This window comes from Miniopterus schreibersii (assembly GCF_964146895.1).
Source record: "Miniopterus schreibersii genome assembly, chromosome: 9".
In the NCBI taxonomy this organism is placed as follows: domain Eukaryota; kingdom Metazoa; phylum Chordata; class Mammalia; order Chiroptera; family Miniopteridae; genus Miniopterus; species Miniopterus schreibersii.
In genome coordinates, this window is record NC_138118.1 from 44,005,276 (window position 1) to 44,026,460 (window position 21,185).

The 21,185-nt window shown below is 42.2% G+C and overlaps 1 protein-coding gene across 4 annotated transcripts in view; it reads left to right on the forward strand.

Moving 5' to 3' along the window:
• The first annotated feature begins 297 nt into the window (after positions 1–297).
• Positions 298–21,185, forward strand: part of SRPK2 (SRSF protein kinase 2) — a 227,665-nt gene continuing 206,777 nt past the window's right edge. For 2 of the 4 annotated variants that reach the window (XM_081146521.1, XM_081146524.1), the window contains exons 1-2: positions 298–435; positions 527–581. Coding sequence is in view for 2 of the 4 variants with exons in the window: in XM_081146520.1 (XP_081002646.1) it covers positions 420–435; positions 527–581 (71 nt within the window). In the remaining 2 variants the exon portion in view is untranslated. The remainder of the gene's footprint in view (positions 436–526; positions 582–21,185) is intronic. The other 2 variants (XM_081146520.1, XM_081146523.1) reach the window with 1 other exon arrangement.

A 21,185-nucleotide genomic window follows, 5' to 3' on the forward strand; every position in this document is an offset into this window, starting at 1 on the left:
GGGAGGGTCGCGCGGGCCGAATGCCCGGGAGAGGCAGGAAGCTGGGGCCAGCAGCCCGGCTGCAAGAGGCGGAGGCCCGGGCCGCGGGCTAGGGCGGGGAGCCGAGGGCCCGAGCGGCGGTAGTCGTGGGGTGGTGGTGGGGTGCGGCGGCGTCCCTCCTGCACGGGTGGGGAGGGCAGGCGGGTGGGGGCACGCGGTAGTTGCCGGGTGCAGGGGTCCAGACCCCACCGGGCTGGTGGGGGCGGGGCCGGCCGGGGGCGGGTCTTGCTGGGCCCCCCGCGGGAGCGGCGGCGGCGCAGGCGCGGTTCCTGCCTCCTCCCGGCTGGCGGAGCGAGTGGAGGCTGCAGCCCGGCTCTGCTCCAGCGTCGCCACCGTCGCCGCCGTCGCAAAGACCCCCGCCCCGCTTCCGCTACGTCGGGATGAGCTCCCGGAAAGGTGAGTGGCCCGCGGCGATTCCGTCCTCCCGGCCACGCGGCCCCGCAGGCCGGCCAGCCCGACCGTTAATGTGTGTCTCCTCTCTCCCCAGTGCTGGCCATTCAGGCCCGAAAGCGGAGGCCGAAAAGAGAGAAACATCCGAAAAAGTGAGTCTGCCTTGCGCTCGACCCTGGACCCCGCCTTTGCCCGGTCGGGGGCAGCCGCGACCACGCGGGGGTAGTTGCCGGGATCCCCAGGGCCGGAGGGCGGGCTGATCCCCAGGGACGCTGGCGCTCGCCGCCTGCGCGCGGGGCGGGCGGCCCGGGGGGAGGGGCGGCTCACGGGGGAGGGGCGCGCGCGCCCGCTGCCGGGCGGCCGAGCATCCCCGGGCCCCTGGAGCCCCCTGCCCCCAGCTGCCGTGGCCGTCCGGGTGGCGGGGAGGAGGCGCGGGCGTGCGCGCCGCGGCCGGCGCGCAGAGCTGGCCCTGGGGTCGCGGGCCTTTTCTGGGAGGGGCGCTGGCGCGGGTCTCCACCGCGCCTTGTGCGGGACGAGGCTCCCTGGCGGCTCTCACCTGGCCTCGGGGGCCCGAGAGGAAGAGGGGCCGAGGGTGCGGGAGACGAGAGGGAGTGTGTGTGCGCGCGTGTCCGTGTCGCCGCCTCGTCCTCCCTGCCTCCTGCCTCTCGGCCTTTCTGCTGAAAACCCGAGCCGGTGGTCTCCAGGTTCCCTTCGGGCGTGTACCTGGCGCGAGTTGAGCGCCAAGACCTGTGCGTTTGGGCGCCCGGGTTTGTATTCGAAACTTTCTGCTCGTGCTGAGCGTGACTGCTGCGCGGGACCGGGGGCGTGTGCGCTGGCGGTCCCCGGCGCGGCTTCCCGGCCTCTCCTGGTGCCCGCAGTTGATGAATAGGGTGATGATATTTAAAACGTGCCAGCCGCCAGCCACCTCCAGCCTGGCCGCGACCCGAGCGCGAGCGGCCGGCGCCCCAGAAGCCTTTCCTGGAGAGCTGTTCCGAGACGGCAGAGCGCAGACACTTCTCTTTTTTTCCTTTTTTTCTTAATTTCAAAAAATCTGCCGGTGTTCAACATCTTACTCCTAGATTTGTGGCTTTGCTCTTGCTTTTGAATAAGAAATGCTCTGTGGTATTTTTGGTACTATGGGGAATAATAGTCCATGATCATCTTTAAATAAAATCATGAAGGATTTCTTGCGGGGCTATCCTGCAACATTTTTAAGCTTTCTTCTGCCCTGTTCACCTTGGTCTCTGCCTAGGGAATTTCATACTCAGTGGTGGCATCTATGAAAACTGCCTAAGTCATGGTATATCATGACAGGATTTTTATTCATTCAAAATGGAATATAATTTTAAGTAAGTTCATCATTTCACAAATGTGGATATCGACATAATGCCTTCCATAAAAAAAGTGGTAAAAAAATGGAATGGAATATTTGCTAGTTTTAGATGTTTTTTAAAAACTAATGCTGGCTTTCAAGTCAATCAGGACTTCAAATTTGGTATTTCCTTTGGTGAACGATGATGAAAGTTTAGCCAATAAGTAAGGAGAACTGTAATATTTAGAATCCTGAGTACTCGGTTTTAATCACAACTTTTACTTCCCCATAGTCCATTATGTTAAAAATCGTGAAAAGGAATTGAAAAAAGCATGCCCCTGGTTTGGGGGATAGCTTTGTGTGTGTGTGTTTGTGTGTGTATATATATTTATATGTACGTATACATATACATGCACATGTAAATAATGTGTGTGTTTTATATATATGCATACATGTAAAAAAGCAGTTTGTTAAGTCAGCGTGTATTTCATATTTCCATACTTACAGGTATATCTCCTAATGGCCAAGAGCCTTTTTTGGTATGCTTCAGTTGGGATTTATGTGGTATGTTAACAGAGAATTTGCATGTATCACCCAGCTGTTGTGGCTCAGCCATTGAGCATCAACCTATGATCCAGGAGATAGTGGTTCGATTCCTGGCCAGGGCACATGACTGGATTGCAGGCTTCATCCCCAGCAGGGGGCAGCCGATCAATGATTCTCTGGTCATTGATGTTTTTGTCTCTCTCTCCCTCTCCCTTCCTCTCTGAAATCAATAAAGACATGTTAAAAAAAAAAAAAAAAAGAATTAGCATATATCCACAATATTCGACTTTTAAAAAAATGTATTTTTATTGATATTTAGAGAGAAAGGAAGGGACAGGAAGAGAGACAGAAACATCAATTAGAAGGAGACATCAGTCGGCTGCCTCCTGCACGGCCCCCACCGGGGATTGAGCCAGAAACCAGGGCATGTGCCCTGATTGGTAATCAAACCAGCAACCTCTTGGTGCATGGGTCACCTCTTGGTGCACTGAGCCACACTGGCCCGGTACAGTATTCAACTTTTACTGTCACAGATTAATCAGTCAGTTTCTTCCCTTGTCTATTGTATTTATAATGTGATAAGATTTGACGGCAAAACCTCCCAGCCAATGCCTAAAAGAACTGGTTGATCTGCAAGGTAATTAGCAAGAGTAGATCAGCCTAATTACATAACTTTGATTACAGGGGTGGGGAACCTCTTTTCTGCCATTTGGATATTTATACTGTAACATCATTCGTGGGCCATACAAAATTATCAATTTAGAAATTAGCTATGAGCTGAGCTGGGCGTGGCTCAGAGGTTGAGCATTAACCTAGGATCCAGGAGATCACGGTTGGATTCCTGGTCAGGGCACACACCTGAGTTGTGGGCTGGAGCCCCAGTCGGGGGCGTGCAGGAGGCAGCCGATCAATGACTCTCTCATCATTGATGTTTCTCTCTCTCTCCCTCTCCCTTCTTCTCTCTGAAATCAATAAAGGTATATTTGAAAAAAATTAGCTATGAAAAAAGCTAGATTTATTGAATTTCTGGTCCCTCCTGCAGTTGCCTTGGTAGGGATATTCCCCACCCCTGGATTAAAGCAGTGTCATTTTTAACTTAACTCTTTGAATGAAGACATTATTTTATTTTTAAAAAATATATCTATTGATTTCAGAGAGAGGAAAGGAGAGGGAGAGAAAGAGATAGAAACATCAATGATGAGAGAGTCATTGATTGGCTGCCTCCTGCGTGCCCCCTACTGGGGATCAAGCCTGCAACCGGGGCATGTGCCCTGACCAGGAATTGAACCCCGATCGCCTGGATCCTAGGTCAACACTCAACCGCTGAGCCACGTCCAGCTGGGCAAGACATTATTTTAAAGGAATGCTTGATATGATTTATTTATGCATGTCTTCGACAGTATTTGTATGCCTTTCTTAGGAGGTGGTGATAGAGCTTCCAATAAGATGAACAAAGCTCCTCATGAAACATATTCGATAGAGGTTTACGGAGAACCCTAAAGAAGATGACAGATAAAGTTGTCTATTTCAGATAGTGCTAAGGCAGAGGGAGAAAATTAAGATGGGGTGCCATAAGTAATACTAGTGATGGCATTTGAACGCTGCTAGTCACTGTTCTGATTACATATGTTTGTCCCTTGTGATAACCCTATGAGGTAGACATTGTTATCATTTTACAGATAAGAAAATGGGGACACAGTATGAGTAAGTAACATCCCAGCTGCTAAATTGAATCAAGACAGCTCTTGGGACTAGAGTCCACACACAGCTGTCTGAGGAGGTGACATTTGAACCAAAGCTAGAATGAGGAGGAGGAGATGGGAGTGTGGCAGAGGCCTTAGGGAGGAATGGGGTAGGAATGTTGGAGGAACACAAAGATCAGGTGGCTGGGGTGCTACTGAAGAAGATGGTGAGGGGGGAGGAGTCAGAATGGGTAGGGCCTGACCTTTATTTTTTTAAATCCTCACCCGAAGGAATGTGTGTGTGTGGATGTGTGTGTGCGCGCGTGCGTGTGTGTGTGTGTGTGTGTATATTTAAAGATTTTTTAAATTGGTATTTAGAGAGGAAGGGAGAGGGAGAGAGAAACAGAAACACCTGATCAGTTGCCTCCTGCACACCCTCTACCCAGGTTCAAGCCTTCTTCCTGGGCATGTGCCCTCACTGGGAATCCAACTGGCCACCTTTCAGTGTACAGGACAATGTCTAACCAGCTGAGCCACCTGACCACTGGGAGAATGGATTGTGCAGGGTGTGGGCAGGGGAGAAGTAGAAAATAGGAGCTGGCCAATTAGTATGGGGGAAACCATCGTGACCTGGCTTAGGGTGCAAGGAGTGGCGCTGGGGAGAAGAAGTGGTGGAAGGGACTCAAGGAGACTGGGAGTCTCAGAGCTATACTCCTTATTCTACAGGCAGCTCTGACAGAGCTTAAGGTCACACAATAGCTTAGTTGAACCAGAATTCAGGTTTTCTGATGACCAGTGTTTTGCTTTTTTGATTCTCTAGAGGAGAACAAGGTGTACTAGGGCTAATTTTAAATTGTATTAATAATGACTGGCAAACTTGAACTTTACTGTGTGACTACATGGGCCTGGTTTGATGTAATATGATCTACTTTTGTCATTGTCTATTTGTATGTGCATGCTGGCTCTTCATTTTAGTTTAGTTTAATGCTGTGAGCTTTTATGAATTAAGCCAGTTACATTTTTTAGTATTCTGGAATTTGTAGTTGTCAGCAATAAGATTAAGATGCCTCTGATGAGCCAAGTAAAAATTTTAATCTAGTGAGATTGTTGTGGTGAGTTAGTTTGCCAATTATTAATTGTGCTGATTATGAGTAATGGGCAGCAGGGAAGGACTACAGTATCATTCAACCCTGAATCTTTTTTTAATATTTTTTAAAATCCTCACCTAGGATATTTTTTTCCATTGCTTTTCAGAGAGAGTGGAAGTTGGGGGGGGAAGAGGGAGAGAGAGAGAAACATCAGTGTGAGAGAGACACATCGATTGGTTGCCTCCCACACATGCTCCAGCTGGAGCTGGGGATTGAGCCTGCAACCAAGGCATGTGCCCTTGGCCAGGAATTGAACCTGGAACCCTTCAGTCCATGGGCTGATGCTGTAACCACTGAGCCAAACCGGCTAAGGCCTGAGTCTATACTTTTTAAAAGATATTTTTTATTTGTTGATTTTTTTTCTCTCTATTTGTAACTTTTCTGTTGAGACATAATTCACATAGCATAAAGTTTAACTTTTAAAGTTTATAATGCACCGGCTTTTGGTATATTCACAAAGTTTTGCAACCATCACCTTTATCTAATTCCAGAGCATTTTCATAATCCCAAAAAAGAAACCCTGTGCTTACTTAGAAGTCACTGCATTCTTCCCTGTCCCCAAGCAACCACTGATTTATTTTCTGCCTCTGTGAACTTACCTATTTTGAATACTTCATATAAATGGAGTCAAACAATACATGGTCTTATATCTGATTTTTTTCACTTAGCATAATGTTTTCAAGGTTCATCCATGTCGTAGCATGTATTGGTACTTCATTGACACAGGTTTCATTGTGTTGATACAGCATATTTTATCCATTCATCCATTGATGGACATTTGGGTTCTTTTCACTTTTTGGGTATGAATTATTTTTTAACTCCTTTATTTTTTAATAATTTAAAAAAGTATGAAATAATGTGACTCACAAGAAGTTACAAAAATAGTAGAGTTCCCTGTGCACCCTTCATCCAGTTTCCCATTTGGTGATATCTTGCATAACCATAGAATGTTGTCAAAACCAGTAAATTGACATTGGCACAATACTATGACCTCAAGTAAAATTTCACCAGTTTTTACATGCACTCTGTGTGTGTGTGTGTGTGTAGTTCTGTCAGATGTTACCACTTGTGTAGATTCATGTAATCATTACCATGATTAGGGTGGAGAACTGTTTCATCACCACACAGAATCTCCATCTTGTTACCCTTTAATAATCATACCCTCCCCTCAACCCTAACCCCTGGCAGGCATCTATCTATTCTCCGCTAAAACTTTACCACTTTGAGAATGTTATATAAATGGAATTATATAGCATGTGACCTTTTGAGATCCACTTTTTTCACTCAGCATAATGCCCTTGAGACTCATCCCTATTGTTGGGTGTATCAGTAGCTCATTCCTTATTGCTGAGTAGAATTTCATGGTATAAATGTACCATAATTTCACTTGTTTGAGAATGTTTGAATAGTTTCTAGTTTTTGATTCTTACAAATAAAGCTGAACATTCGTGTACAGGTTTTTATGTGAATATATTTCTATTTCTGTGGGACAAATACCCACGAGTATGATTGCTGGAGGACTTACATTTGTATTTTGGTATCTTGGTGTCTGTCCCTCTCTGTCTCTTTGTTTTTCTCTTCCCGATATCTGTGATCTGTGTGTGGTGTTGGTGATGGGATTCTGCACTGTATCCTTTGGGCTCTTGACTTTCTCTTGGTAGATGGATCCTGTAGGTTAATGCTTATCTGTTTCCTGTAGTATGGGTTCTGACTGCTGCAGGAAATTATAGGCATGTGATTGGTCGCACTGGGTCAGTGAATCACAGATGCAACAATTTAGGAATGCTGTGGTACAAGTTTATATCTTTATTAGGTAAGCCTAAACTCTTCCCTGTAGTATAAACTCAAGCTCACAACCCAGTGACTTTGGAATACCTTCCATGGAAGGTAATCACTTATTTTGACTTCTTATTTTGTTACACATTTGTTTATTCAACAGACATTTGTGCTTACCAGCAATGCAGTTCAGTACAACAAATACCTATGGAGCCGATAAAGTATTGCAGATACTAGTGCTAGGCAGTGTGTTGGATGCTAGGAAGATTAAGGTAAGCAAAGCTCTGTACTAACTGGCAAGTAGGAGAGATTTCCTGGCCAACAGGCTCTTGCATGGCAATGTGATGAGTATTGTAGGGTTTAGGTATACAGTGATGCTCTGATTGGAAAGGGAAGGCTTTAGGAAGAGACCTTGTTTGATTTTAGTATTTTTATTTTAATGAAATAGCTTTACAGTATTATTATTTTTCTCTTTTATTGAAATACAAAATGATTTTAAAAATCATGTTGGACTAGCACATTTTCTTCAGGAAGTATATATACACGGGCTGGACTCCTGAGATTTCTAATTTTAATTACCTGGAAAGAGGTAAACATGTCTGGACATAGTTTATCTTTCAAGTGAGGGTATCTGGGCTTTTAACACCTGGTTCTTCAAATGATTGTTGAACTATCACAAATTTTTATTATATTACATATATACACACGCACACATATGTGTGTGTGTGTGTATATATATATTTTAATCCTCACCCGAGGATATTTTTATTGACTTTAAAGAGAGAGGAAGGGGAGAGAGGGGAGGGGAGGAGAGAGAGGGAGAAAAACATTGGCTTGGTCACCTCTCCTATGTGCCCCAACCAACTGGGATTGAACCCACAACCCAGGTATGTGTCCTGACTAGGAATTGAACCTGCAACCTTTTTGGCGTACAGGATGATGCTCAGCCAACTGAGCCACCCGGCTGGACAAACAATATATTAAAAAAAATTTTTTTTAAATTGATTTTTATAGAGAGAGAAAGGGAGAGAGGGAGAGAGAAATAGCGATGAGAGAGCGGAACATTGAACATTGATTGGCTGCCTCCTGCAACCCCACTGGGGATCGAGCCTGCAACCTGGGCATGTGCCCTGACCCAGAACTGAACTGGCAACCTTTCAGTACACAGGATGGCGCCCAACCAACTGAGCCACAGTGGCCAGGGCAGACCAAGAATATTTTTGAACATAATGTATGAGTTGTGTGATGAAGAGAGAACCACTTTCACTTCTCTAGGAAACATTATGTGGGGTTGAGGAGCAGAAAGCAACAAAATCCTTCTCCACGTGGGTCTTGGGGACACCATTCCTCCTTCGGGGGTCCTCTTCTGAGGCCATTGTAGAGTCACCCACAGCTCTCCACTGTTTGCATCTCTGCAGGCCTGGGTGATGATGACCTTGGGTTTATCCTTAAGGTGGCAGCAGTTTCGATTTTTGAAAATCTGGAATATGGTGTGATAAGATTACACATCTTATTTTTCATCATTATTCTGAGTCTTACAGATTTTATCCAGGATGCCATGAGACATGAACACCAAGAATGTACTATCTGAGGACCTATGCTCTGAGTGGGTAACACTAACTCCTTGGCCCATCTTGATGTGGTTCCTTCTGTAAATCCTTGGTTATAAGACCTCTGTTCAGCTAGTCTTCTATTGATCTTTCTGTAGTTTAGTCTTAATTTCAGATTTGTCCTGGGAGGAGGTGAGTATCAGCTCCATCTACTTTGCTGCTGTCTTGGATCTCCCTCTTTTTAAATTTACTTTTATTTTTATTTATTGATTTGAGAGAGAGAGAGAGAAACATTGATTTGTTGTTCCACTTATTTATGCATTCATTGGTTGATTATTGTATGTACCCTGTCCAGGGATTAAATCCACAACCTTGGTGTATTGGGACAATAACCAACTGTGCTACCTGGCCAGGGCTCTTTGTTATTTAAAATGATAAAAGTTACGTCATGGTAGAAAATCCAGGTAGTACTGAACAGTTTAAAGAAATAAACATCAGCTCCACCAATTATTCTGGTGTATTATCCTTCACTTATGCATATTTTCGTTTTTAAAAAATTTAAAAAATAGTGTATATTTATGTACATATATATTTTTGGTATATTATTCTTTGTGCATTTTTTTCCAGCTCTGTTGAGATATTATTGCCATATAACATGTAAGTTTAAGGTGTACAACATAATGATTTGGTACATGTATATATTGTGAATGATTACTACAATAAGGTTAGTTACCAACTCCAACATCTCACATAATTAGCATTTTTTGTGTGTGGTGATAACATTTAAGCTCGACTCCCAACAACTTTCAAGTATATAATACAGTACTGATAATAGTAGTCTACATGTGCATATTTTGTTAGTTTTTTAAAAATTGAGTTATAACATACATACATATATGTGTATGGTAAATATACATATGGAGTCACTAGTCTTAAGTGTACAGCTTGATGATTTTTACATATATTAATAACCTTATAACCACTACCCAGGTCAAGATACATTCCGGCCGGCCTGGTTCAGTGGTTGAGTGTCGACCCATGAACCAGGAGGAGATCATGGTTTGATTCCTGGTCGGGGTACAAGCCTTGGTTGCAGTCTCCATCCCCAGTAGGGGGTGTGCAGGAGGCAGCCGATTAGTGATTCTCTCTCATCACTGATGTTTCTATCTCTCTCTTCCTCTCCCTTCCTCTTTCTCAAATCAATTTTAAAAAAAGGATACAGACCCTTTCAGTACCCTATAAGACACCTTAAGCCAATCCTCAATCTATATGCTGATATCTATCATTATTGATTAGTTTTGCCTGTTTTTTTTTCTAGATAGCATTTTTATTTTCTTTTTTTAAAAAATATATCTTTATTGATTTCAGAGAGAGAGGAAGGGAGAGGGAGGGGGAGAGAGAGAGAAACATCAATGATGAGAGAGCCATTGATCTGCTGCCTCCTGCACGCCCCACACTGGGATGGAGCCTGCAACCCAGGCATGTGCCCTGACCGGGAACTGAACCGTGATCTAGATCATAGGTTGATGCTCAACCTCTAAGCCACTCCTGGCTGGGTTCCTGTTCTTGAACTTAATGAAATCATATAGGCTTCTGTTTGACTTCTTTCACTCAACATTATATCTGTGAGATTTGTCCATGTTGTTGCAGGTACCTTTAGTACCGTTAGTTCCTTGTTACTGCTTTGTATTTCATTGAGTGAATGTATCACAATTTCCTTATCTATTCTGTTGAGTATTTTTTTCTTTAGTTTTTAGTCATTATGAATAAAGCAGCTATAAACATTCTTGTTCATGTCCTTTTGTGGTCATTTTCGCTCATTTCTCTTGGGAAATAGGTCCTAGTAGTGGAATTGATAGGTTATAGAATAGGGGATGCTTAGTGTTGTACTAATTGCAGGGGGTAATTTCCCCCCAGCTTTATTTTGAAATAGTTTTGATTGAACTTTTTTACACCCCCACCAGCAATGTATGACAGTTCCAGTTGTTCCACATCTTTGTCACACTTGATATTTTATTCTTTTTAATTTTCACTACTCTGGATATGTATTGATACCTCATTGTGGATTTAATTTGCATTTCCTGGAGTGGTGGTGTTGAACATGTTTTCATACGTGTATTGGTCATTTGAATTTCCTATTTTTGTGCAGTGCCCATTAAAAACAAATATTGGGTTGTAAGTCTTTTCTTACAGTTATGATAGTTTTATTGATATATAATTTACATATCATACAATCCATCTACTTAAAGTATACAATTCAGAAGTTTTTAATAGATTCACAAAGTTCTGTTAAATTAGATCTTGGAGGGCCTTCCAGGTGGAAGCAGCACTGCAGTTAGTATAAACATATGGAGGTGTAAAATGGCATGCTTGTGTTCATTAAATGTCAAGTAGGTAGGTAAGTCTGGGGTGCAGGCTGTGGTGAGCAGTAATTGGAGCACAGAGGAAATCTACAGGGGTCTGGGGAGCTGTTAGACGCAGATTGAGATTTTTATAAAAGGTTACTAGCTACTGTGTGGAGAGCTTAGAAGCCAGATCATTTAGGAACTCTTGTGGGAGGCTTCACGAGACTGATGGGTATTGAGGGAGTAGAAATCACAGGATTTAGTTTCCCATTTCTTGGAGTATAGTGGGAAGGGTTTAGGACAGATACCAGGTTTGTGAATTAGCTAAATTTGAGGAGTGTGTTGCCACTCCTGAAGATAGGGAATGCAGAGCAGGTTTGGGAAAAGTTGATGATCTTTGGTCAGGCCGTTGGAGGTGTTTGTTGACTGCTAGTTAGAGATATCAGTCAGTGTTTGCAGCTAAAGCACCTGGATGAGCCCTGGTTAGAAAATGTAAACTGGGTGTTGTGTGGGTATAGCTATTGGTGGCAACTTGCTGAAGGTGGAGAGAAGAAAGCCATAGGCAGGGTTGGCAAAGGAGGAGCCAGAGAGACAGGAGAACCAGGAGAGAGCTGAGTCACAGAAACTGAGGGAATAAAGTCTTATTTCAAAAAGGGAATGGTCAGCAGAGTCACAGTCTACAAAAAAATTCAAGTGAGATGAGCCCTAATCTTGGCCTTTGATTCTTGCAGTTAGGAAGTTGTTAGAGACCACACAGCTAGAGCAGTCTTTAGCACAGTGCTTTTTAGACAGAAGGGAACGTGCAGCCATATGAGCGAATGGGATGACTGTATAGTCTCCCCCCCCCCCCCCCTTTAAAGACTACTTGTTGAATAAGCTTTGGGTAAAGGAGGAAAGATAGAGGAGTGATTTTTCTCTTTTTTAATAGTGAAATCTTGATTAATAGTATACAACATGAAAGGAATAAAGTTTAGAAGGAAAAACATAATCTAATAGTGAGATGCTCCATGAAAAATCAGCTATGCCAATTATTACATATAAAAACAAAGATTGGAAAAGTAAATCAGGGTAATTAACCTTAATAGTATTGCTATTTTAGACTCGGTGAATTTTTGTTGTGGATGCAGCCTCCTCATAGCAGGTTAACAGAGAGGGAGTGGTTTGTTCTTAAGTGTTTCTTGTTTTTTCAGAAAAATGTAAGCAGGTGCCCGGCCGGTGTAGTTCAGCAGTTGAGCATCAACCTATCATCCAGGAGATCAGGGTTCGATTCCCAGTCAAGGCACATGCCCCGGTGGGGGGCGTGTAGGAGGCAGCTGAGCAGTGACACTCTCTCTCATCATTGATGTTTCTATCTCTCTCTCCCTTTCCCTTCCTCTCCCTGAAATCAATAAAGATATATTAACAGAAAAAAGTAAGCAGGTGACAAGGAGCTAGTAGAAAGGGGAGAGGTTGAAATACTGGCAAGAAGGGATATTTTAGAGCAAAAGTCCAGAGTGACAGGAAAGAATGGGATTAAAGCACAGATTTACTTCGGACAGGAGGAGGGTGACATCTTCCTCTGAGATGAAGAAGGCTGTAGGTCGCATGTTTTTAAAAACATGCTTTCAGACCTTGCTGAGATATTAAAGAGTATATGATATAGGCTCCATATTCTTTGGAAAGTCCAAAAAACGCAAATCGAGAAGCATCTGACCATAAGGGTTGTGAACCTGTGGTAAATATGCAGTAAAGGTTGGTTGTGGTCGTTAGGCTTTTGTGCTGTCTTATTTTTTTCTAAATGATTTATTCAGTTGTCCCAACTTGATTGCATTTCCACATATACTTGAGTATAGTGTGTTGACTTCTGTGTTCCCGTTTTGCTTCCATTTTTTAAAAAATTTATTTTTAATTCTTTAAAGAGAGGAGAAGGCAGAGAGAGAGGGAGAGAGGGAAGGAGGGGGGAGAGAGAGAGGGAGGGAGGGAGAATTGGAGAGAATTGTTTATTGATTTAAATTTTTTTTTTTTTTTTTAGAGATAGGGAATGAGGGAGAGAGAAAGAGAGAGAAACATAGATGTGAGAGAGAAACATCATTGGTTGCCTCCCATAGTTGCCCCAACCAGTGATCTAACCTGCAAACCAGGCATGTGCTCTGCCCAGGAATTGAACATGCATCCCCTTGACGCAAGGGACGATGCTCCAACCAACCGAGTCACCCAGCCAGGGCTGTACCAGGTTTTTGATGGCAGATCTTGTGTTCTATTCTCAAAAAAAAGTTTTTTTAATGATTTTTAAAAAAGAAATGAAATATTTGCCCTGGCTGGATAGTTAGGTTGGTTAGAGCATGGTCCCAATACATCAAGGTTGTGAGGGTTCAGTCCCAGTCAGGCCACATACAAGAATCAACCAATGAATGCATAAATAAGTGGAACAACAAATTAATATTCCTCTCTTCCCTTTCCTCTTTAAAATCAAATAAAATTTGAAAAAAAAATCAAAATCATAAACATTGACTCATCTATCTCTAAAATTCATACATTAAAGTTGTATAAAATGTGAATCTCATTGGGGAGTTAGGGGGACTTATATAATTAGGGCTGTCTTATATTCAGGTCCTGAACCCTAAGAAAGAAGATACTTACTAAGGGCTTGTGTGAAGAGAAATTGCTGCCCTGGTCCCTGATTGGTATGCTCTTACGCAGATAAGGACTTCAAATCGTCATAGTTTGATTGGTCCAAAAGGCACTGTTCTGATTGGTTAGAATGGGACCACTCTGATTGGTCAGATGCACAGCTCTGATTGGATTGGGAAAGCCTTATTCCTTTATATCGGCTGGCTCAGATGGCAGAAACACAGTGCAGGCTTCTTCCTGAAGTGCAGTTTGTGTGAGAGGCCCCTGTGTAGAAATGGCCACTGAGCTCTGTTTTGTACTTCTAAATCCCTTCACCTTTTTCACCCAACTCGCAGCCTCCCACCCCCTCAATCTGACAACTGCCAAAATGTTCTTTGTATCTATGAATCTATTTCTGTTTGGCTTATTTGTTTATTTTGATCTTTAGATTCAGTTGTTGATATGTATTTATTGCCATTATATTGTTCATATTTTTTATCTTGTTTTTTTTCCCCCCCCTCCTCCTCCTTTTTAAGACACTTAACATTTCATGTAATACTGGCTTGGTGGTGATAAACTCCTTTAGCTTTTTCTTGTCTTGGAAGCTCTTTATCTGACCTTCAATTCTAAATGATAGCTTTGCTGGGTAGAGTAATCTTGGTTGTAGGTCCTTGTTTTTCATCATTTTGAATATTTCTTGCCACTCCCTTCTGGCTTGCAAAGTTTCTGTTGAGAGATCAGCTGACAACCCTATGGGTGCTCTCTTGTAGGTAACTGTTTTTCTCTTGCTGCTTTTAAGATTCTCTTTGTCTTTAACCTTTGGCATTTTAATTATGATGTGCCTTGGTATGGGCCTCTTTTGGTTCATCTTGCTTGGGATTCTCTGTGCTTCTTGGACTTGTATGTATGTTTCTTTCACCAGGTAAGGAAAGTTTTCTGTTATTTTTTCAGATAGGTTTTCAATTTCTTGCTTCTTCCGGCATCCCCATGATGCGAATGTCGCTATACTTGAAGTTGTCCCAGAGGCTCCTTACAGTACCTTCATATTTTTGGATTCTTTTTTCTTTTTGCTCTTCTGATTGGGTGTTTTTTGCTTCCTTACATTCCAAATTCTTGGTTTGATTCTTGGTGTCCTCTACTGTTAATCCCCTGTAAATTATTCTTTTCATTTATTTTATTTATTTACTTTCATTATTGTTGAAAGTATTACAGGTGTCCCCTTTTACCCACCTGTGAATTATTCTTTATTTCAGTTATTGTATCCTTAATTTCTGACTGGTCCTTTTTTATGGTGATGTTCTCACTAAGTTTCTTGAAGTTCTCAGTAAGTTTCTTGAACATTCTTATAACCATTGTTTTAAACTCTATCTGATAGTTTTCTTGCTTCCATTTTATTTAGTTCTTTTTCTGGAGATTTCTACTGTTCTTTCATTTGGGCCCTGTTTCTTTGTTTCTGCATTTTGGCTGCTTTCCTGTGTTTGTTTCTATGTATTAGGTAGAGCTGCCATGTCTCCCAGACTTGGTAGAGTGGCCTTGTGTAGTAGGTTTTCTGTAGGTCCCAGCGGCTCAGCCTCCCCAGTCACCTGAGCTGGGCACTCTAGGTGTACCCCTGTGTGAGCTGTGTCCACTGTCCTGTTGTAGTTGAGCCTTGATTGATGTTTGTGTCACTGGGAGGGATTGGCCCTACAGGGCGTTCGGTTGCAAGGATTGCTGCCACTGCACTAGAAGAGCTGCTGTATGGGAGCTGACCCAATGGAGCAGGACTTGCGTCAGTGGGGCTTTGGTCCTCACTGAGTCTCCCCCTTTAGTGTGTCAATCGTGGAGGTGGTAGAGTTGCAATTCTCCATGTTCTGTTGCTGACTACTGAGTACACTGGCTCTGGAACCCCCTGGGAGGTGCATAGTCAGCCACTGCCTGTGTCCTGCCCGGGGCCACCTGGCACTATCTACTAGAGCGATCTGCAGATGGCTGCTTCTTGTGTTGGACTTGGTGGTGCCCAGGAGGGGCCAACCTGTGAACCAAGGCCTGCTGCCACTAATGCTGGGCCTGGGGCCACTTATTGAGAGGTATGGGTCACACTGAGGCCAGCTGCTGCTTGTTTGAGAGATTTTAGGAAAGCCCAAAGCATGAGGCAAGAGAGGCCAGTTGTAGGGAAAAGCCACTGGAAATGGCTTGGATTATCCTGCCAGTAGACTGGAGGGCAGGGTCTCGGAATCACCAGGGTGGGGAAAAATGTGTGAGCCAGACTGATGGAGACTCAGTTATGGTCCCTGCTTGCTGACTCTGTGGTGGGGAGGGCTCAGCAAATGAACATTGGCCTCTGCCAGCACTTCTGTCTGGGAGGACACGCTCCTCCAGCTCTAGCCCTGATTCCAGACAAGTTAGTTCCTCCCCGTGTGTCCCAGGTTCCTTTCAAGCTGCTGGCCCAGCGCTGGAGCTTAGAGGGAGTGAGTCCAAGTAAGTCCGTGTATGGGCCCTTTAAGAGGAACGCCTGGGACTTCAGCCGCCTTATATCTCACTCAGCCATGATCCAGCTGCTTTTAACAGCCAGAAGTTATGGGGACTTCCTGTCCTAGAACTGGAACTCTGGGCTGGTGGGCTGGTGTGGGGCAGGGACCCCTTACTCCTCAGGGAAACCTCTACAGTCAAGATTTCCCTCCTGATTTTAAACTGCCACATGTGGGTGTGGCCCCTCTTTGCCCCTCCTACCTGTCTCAGTGTGGCTGCTTCTTTAATTCCCTGCTCGTAAGACTTCCATTCAGGTAGGTTTCAGGTGGTTCTGAGTGACGGTGGTTCTGTATTTTAGTTGTGATCTTTTTTTTTTTTTAATCCTCACCGGAGGATATTTTTTCCATTGCTTTTTTCAGAGAGAGTGGGAGAGAGAGAGGGAGAGAAACATCTGTGTGAAAGAGACTCATCGATTGGTTGCCTCCGTGGCATAGGACCTGACGGGTGCTGGGGATCAAGCCTGCAACCGAGGTACGTGCCCTTAGTCAGAATTGAACCCGGGACCCTCAGTCCGCAGGCTGACACTCTAACCACTGAGCTGAACTGGCTAGGACTTAGTTGTAATTTGGATGTGGTTGTGGGAGGCAGTGAGTACTCCCACAACATGTTAAAAATGCTTTTTGAATCAGTTAATTGTTTTCCAGAGCACATTATATATGTTTTAAAAACTATTCCCTCCCAGTTTTATTGAGAAAACATTGACATACATCACTGTATAAGTTTAAGTTGTACAGCATGATGGTTTAATTTACATATACTGTGAAATGATTACCACAGTAGGTTTAGTTAACATTTGTCATGTCATATAGATAAAAGGAGAAAAAAATTCTTGTGATGAGAATTCTTGGGATCTATTCTTTTAAAAAAAAAAACGTATATTGATTTCAGAGAGAGGAAGCGAGAGGGAGGGGGAGAGAGAGAAAGAGATAGACACATCAGTGGTGAGAGAGGCATTGATCAGCTGCCTCCTGCACGCCCCCCACCCGGGATTGTGCCTGCACCCTGGGCATGTGCCTTGCTGGGAATTCAACCGCGATCTCCTAGATCATAGGTTGATGCTCAACTGCTGAGCCATGCCCGGCCTGGCAGGATCTACTCTCTTAACAGCTTTCCTATAAGTCATACAGCAGTGTTAGCTATAATCATCATGGTGTACATTACATCTCTAGTACTTCTAACTGGTTGGAAGTTTGTACCTTTTGACCACCTTCCTCCAGTTTTCCCTCCCCCACCTCTGGTAACCACAAATGTCATCTGTTTAAGAATTTTATTTTTTAAACAATTTTAAATTTATGGAGAAGCTATGAAGATAGTACAGAGAGAACACATGATATTTATTTTAGTCTAAACTGAGATGCTTTGTTTTTGAATCCGTATAATAATTTGTCCAAGCTATAACTGATTGCAAAACAATGGGACATTTTCCCTCCTTACTTGTTCTATAGAATTACATTTATTATCACAATTTAATGATTTACTTGCTTTTTAAAGCAATTGCAAAAAAGGCTTCTGTACAGCCTTAATGAGGTCATACCTTTAGGAATAATTCCATAAATGTGTTGAATTAATTTGCCTCCTTTGAAATTGATTTAATTTGCTAGAAGTCTCTAAGCCTCTCAAATTAGTATTGACTTCAGGCAGTTCCCCCAAACAGTTCTTAGTCAGTGAAGAACATTTTATCCCTTCTTCCCTCTTTCCTCAGTCTGACCAGGACTTCTCTGGGCCACGCTCCTCTAGGAATGATCTTTCTCTTTCATATTACACAGGTCACATTTCTTACCATCTGCCATCAAGCCTAGCATCACTGTGATTGTGATTGTTCATTTTCTCGTCTTAAAGATTTTTTGCCTTGTTATGTTAAAAATAAGAGATCATTGAGAGAGACTATCATAATAAAGGCTTTGTAAGGATTAGAATATAAGGAAACTACCCCTTTTTTGAGGGATAATTTGGGAAAAGACTGTGGCTTATATTTTAGGCATATATTATCTTTTATACTTCTTTTTTAGCCTTACTGGGTAAATCCTGAAAAATGTATATATAATGTTTTGCTTCCAATATCTGAATTCAGTTCCACATTGAATATCTTTGTAGTCAAACTGCTTTGCTAATAAGTTTAAAGTTAATAATAGGTTTATCAACTCCGGAGTGCATTTATTTCAGCTATCTCTTGGATAAATTATTAATGTAAATATTTTTAGGCATTATAATTCTCAAGTCAGGGTGTTAGAATGTGGGACCTAAAAGGATAGGGATAAAAGGGAACATTTGGATAAGGTCGTAAAGTGCTTTAACCCTTTGCGGTCGTTTGTCTACTTTCAGCCACCAAAGCTTTTTTACTGTTCCAGTCGTATGTCTGCTCTCAGCCACCACAGCAAGGAACCGTACGAATCTTAACTCTATTCATTCATGTATCAGTTCATAATTTCTCTTGTTTATCCTTCATAATCTTGCATGTTATGTATCACTGCTCTTTCAATGGAAATTCCGACCAGTACGACACCCATGTCCAAATTTAATACGACTGCAAAGGGTTAAACTTAGATATTTTGTAACACACAAGACTATTACAGAGTGTAGATGCTGGATCCCCAGTACTACTGAAATTTAGTATATGTGACCCAGAACAGATTGTGTGAACTCTGCAGATTTACTAGGTAGGGTTGGAGAGGAGTAAAGAGAGACTTCAACTCGGATGTCGTTATAACCCTAAGGAGCAGAAATTTAATTGAGATGTAAAAGAGATAAGATGGACAATCCAATTAGAAGAGATTCTTGGCTTTTTGGAATCCTTTGCCTGGGTGCTTTCTTTGGTCGCCAGGTACTGTCATTGCTTTTGGCATCTAGGAAACAAATGTTGCAACTACTGTTTCTTCTGCCAGCTAGCTATTGCAGCCAGTTACCTAGAGATTTTATCCTGTTGATTTTTTCTTTTTCCTAAAGTATCCCATTGAAAGTTTTTTTGGGGGGGCAGGATGTATTTTATCATAAAATAGGGTGTAACTGAATGTTAATTGCAGCATTAATGTAAGATTGACTACATCTTTCACAAATGACATATACAGCATAAGGCTGTGGATCTGAAAATGTAATGAAGTGGTAGGGACTTTAGCGAGCATCTGGACAAGTGGTTTTCACCCTTACTTTGTAGTAGCAGAATGGTTTTAAAATAAAATTTTACATAGAACTTTGTTATATGTAAAGTGGAAAAGTGGCTCCATTCTGGGAGAATTGGCAGGTGAGGGCTTGGCTCTTCCCGTCATCCGCTGTAGTTCTCCCAAGGCGGCAGCTTGGGATACAACTTAAAATTCTCAGGCCTTCATTTCCTCATCAGTGGAGACATTTCAGTCAAAGAGAAATGAGGGCCTGAAGAAGTGAAGTTACTTGATTAAAGTCACTTATCCATTTAATCCCTGAGCCAATTTAGAGTGCTGGCTTAGAGTCCTGGATTCTGATTCAGTGATTTTTGAAACTACTATTTAATCTGCAGAAAGACAAGCCATTATGGGGATGATACAGAAGATAAAATTTATAGCCCCCAAAGAGAGATGATTGCAAGAACCTTATTTTTTAATTCTTCCTTTACTGTCAAAAGAAAAAAGTGAAAATATATTCTTTTTCTCTGAGTAGAGACTACTCAACATGTCACATGGGCCTGGACTATTTTATCATGTGCATATTTGGTAAGAGTGGGATAAAAATTGCTTTATGTAGAAAATTTTGGCAGACAGTAGTAAGACAGTTTGCAAAAAGATGTAACTGTGTTTTGTCTTAGCTTTAAAAACTTATTTTTTGTTTTGGTTTTTAGTTGCTACAAGGCTGAGGCTTTCAATATCCTTTATATAGTAACCAGCACCCTATAGGTTTAACAGTAATAGCAGAACTGCTCTCTTTCCCTTAGCTTCACTGATGCCTGCTACCTGCCATAGTGTCTTTGTGATCAAGTTAAGGGACATTCTAGGATTAAGTTTACCTTTTAGAGAATCTTAGGCTTTGTAACTGGACTCTCTTAAAGTATGAATCCTGTTACTTTCTGTAGGCAAAGGCGATTTTACGTTCTGAACTTACCAGAGAAGATGTAGTAGTTTCCCATCTTTCCAGAGTCTGATTTACCTTTCAGTATTCTTTGCTGAGGCTGATTGATATTGCTTTCAGAAGCAGTTGACCAGGATTCTGAAGGCATCACTTTTATCAGTGGTGTTAGATAAGTTATTTAATTTTTCTAAGACTCAATGTTTTTCATCTTAAAATAAAACTCTCAGAGAGTGTGAGAGTTAAATGAGATAATACTTATCTTCTGGTGTGGCACATAATAAACACTCAGCAGGTGGCAGCTATTCGTTATTTTATGGTGCTTTGGTTTTATTTTAGGATTTTTTATAATAGGAAAAAAAGGAAAGCAATGGAATTACGATAAAAATTTCTCAAACATCTAAACATGTTCATGCCTTTATTCACTATGGCCAGCGTAAATCTTTCCTATAAGTTATTTATATGAGATACGTTGTCTAAGCATAGGTCCTGAAGTGAATTAGAACAACAAAATTACCATCAGATCTAGAATTCTTGGTGGAGATGTTCATTGGTGATAGCAGATGATCTCTATTAGGTCTATAATTTGAAAATAGAATAAGGGGACATGGAGGAGACTTAAGACACAATAAAAGGAACGGGTGATCCCAGTAGTAGTTTTTAAAATTTATTTTTTATTTTTTAAACATGTTTAAGCAGATTCTAAGAGGGATATAAATATTTGGTATCCTTTATTGGATGAAATATATGTATTTTGGGATGATTGAAAAATTACTTTTTGTAAAGCTAATTCTGGCTTCCTATTAGCTTATATTAAGAACTCAAAAGATATGTTTTCTCATGAAAATATTTCTTTAGATTGAGTTGAGAGCTTTGACTAATAAAGAAAGGTGGCTACCAGGCCTGAATCAGAGTGTTGTTAGGGTAGGAAATGCTTTGCAGCGCTACTGATCTCAGAGACCTTCCCTTCTCATACTTTGCCTCTCATGTTTTCTACAAGACCAGAGAAATCCCTCTTTTATTTTCTTTTTTAAAAATTTATTGTTGAAAGTATTACGGGTGTCCCCTTTTCCCCCTCCAATTGACCCCATCCACCTTGCTCCCACACCTTCCCCAGGCCTTTACCCCATTATTGTCCGGGTCCATGGGTTATGCATATATGCATATAACTTCTTTGGTTAATCTCTTCCCACCCCCCCCTTCCCTCTTCCCTCTGAAATATGACTGTCTGTTGCATGTGTCAGTGTCTCTGGATCTATTTAGTTTGT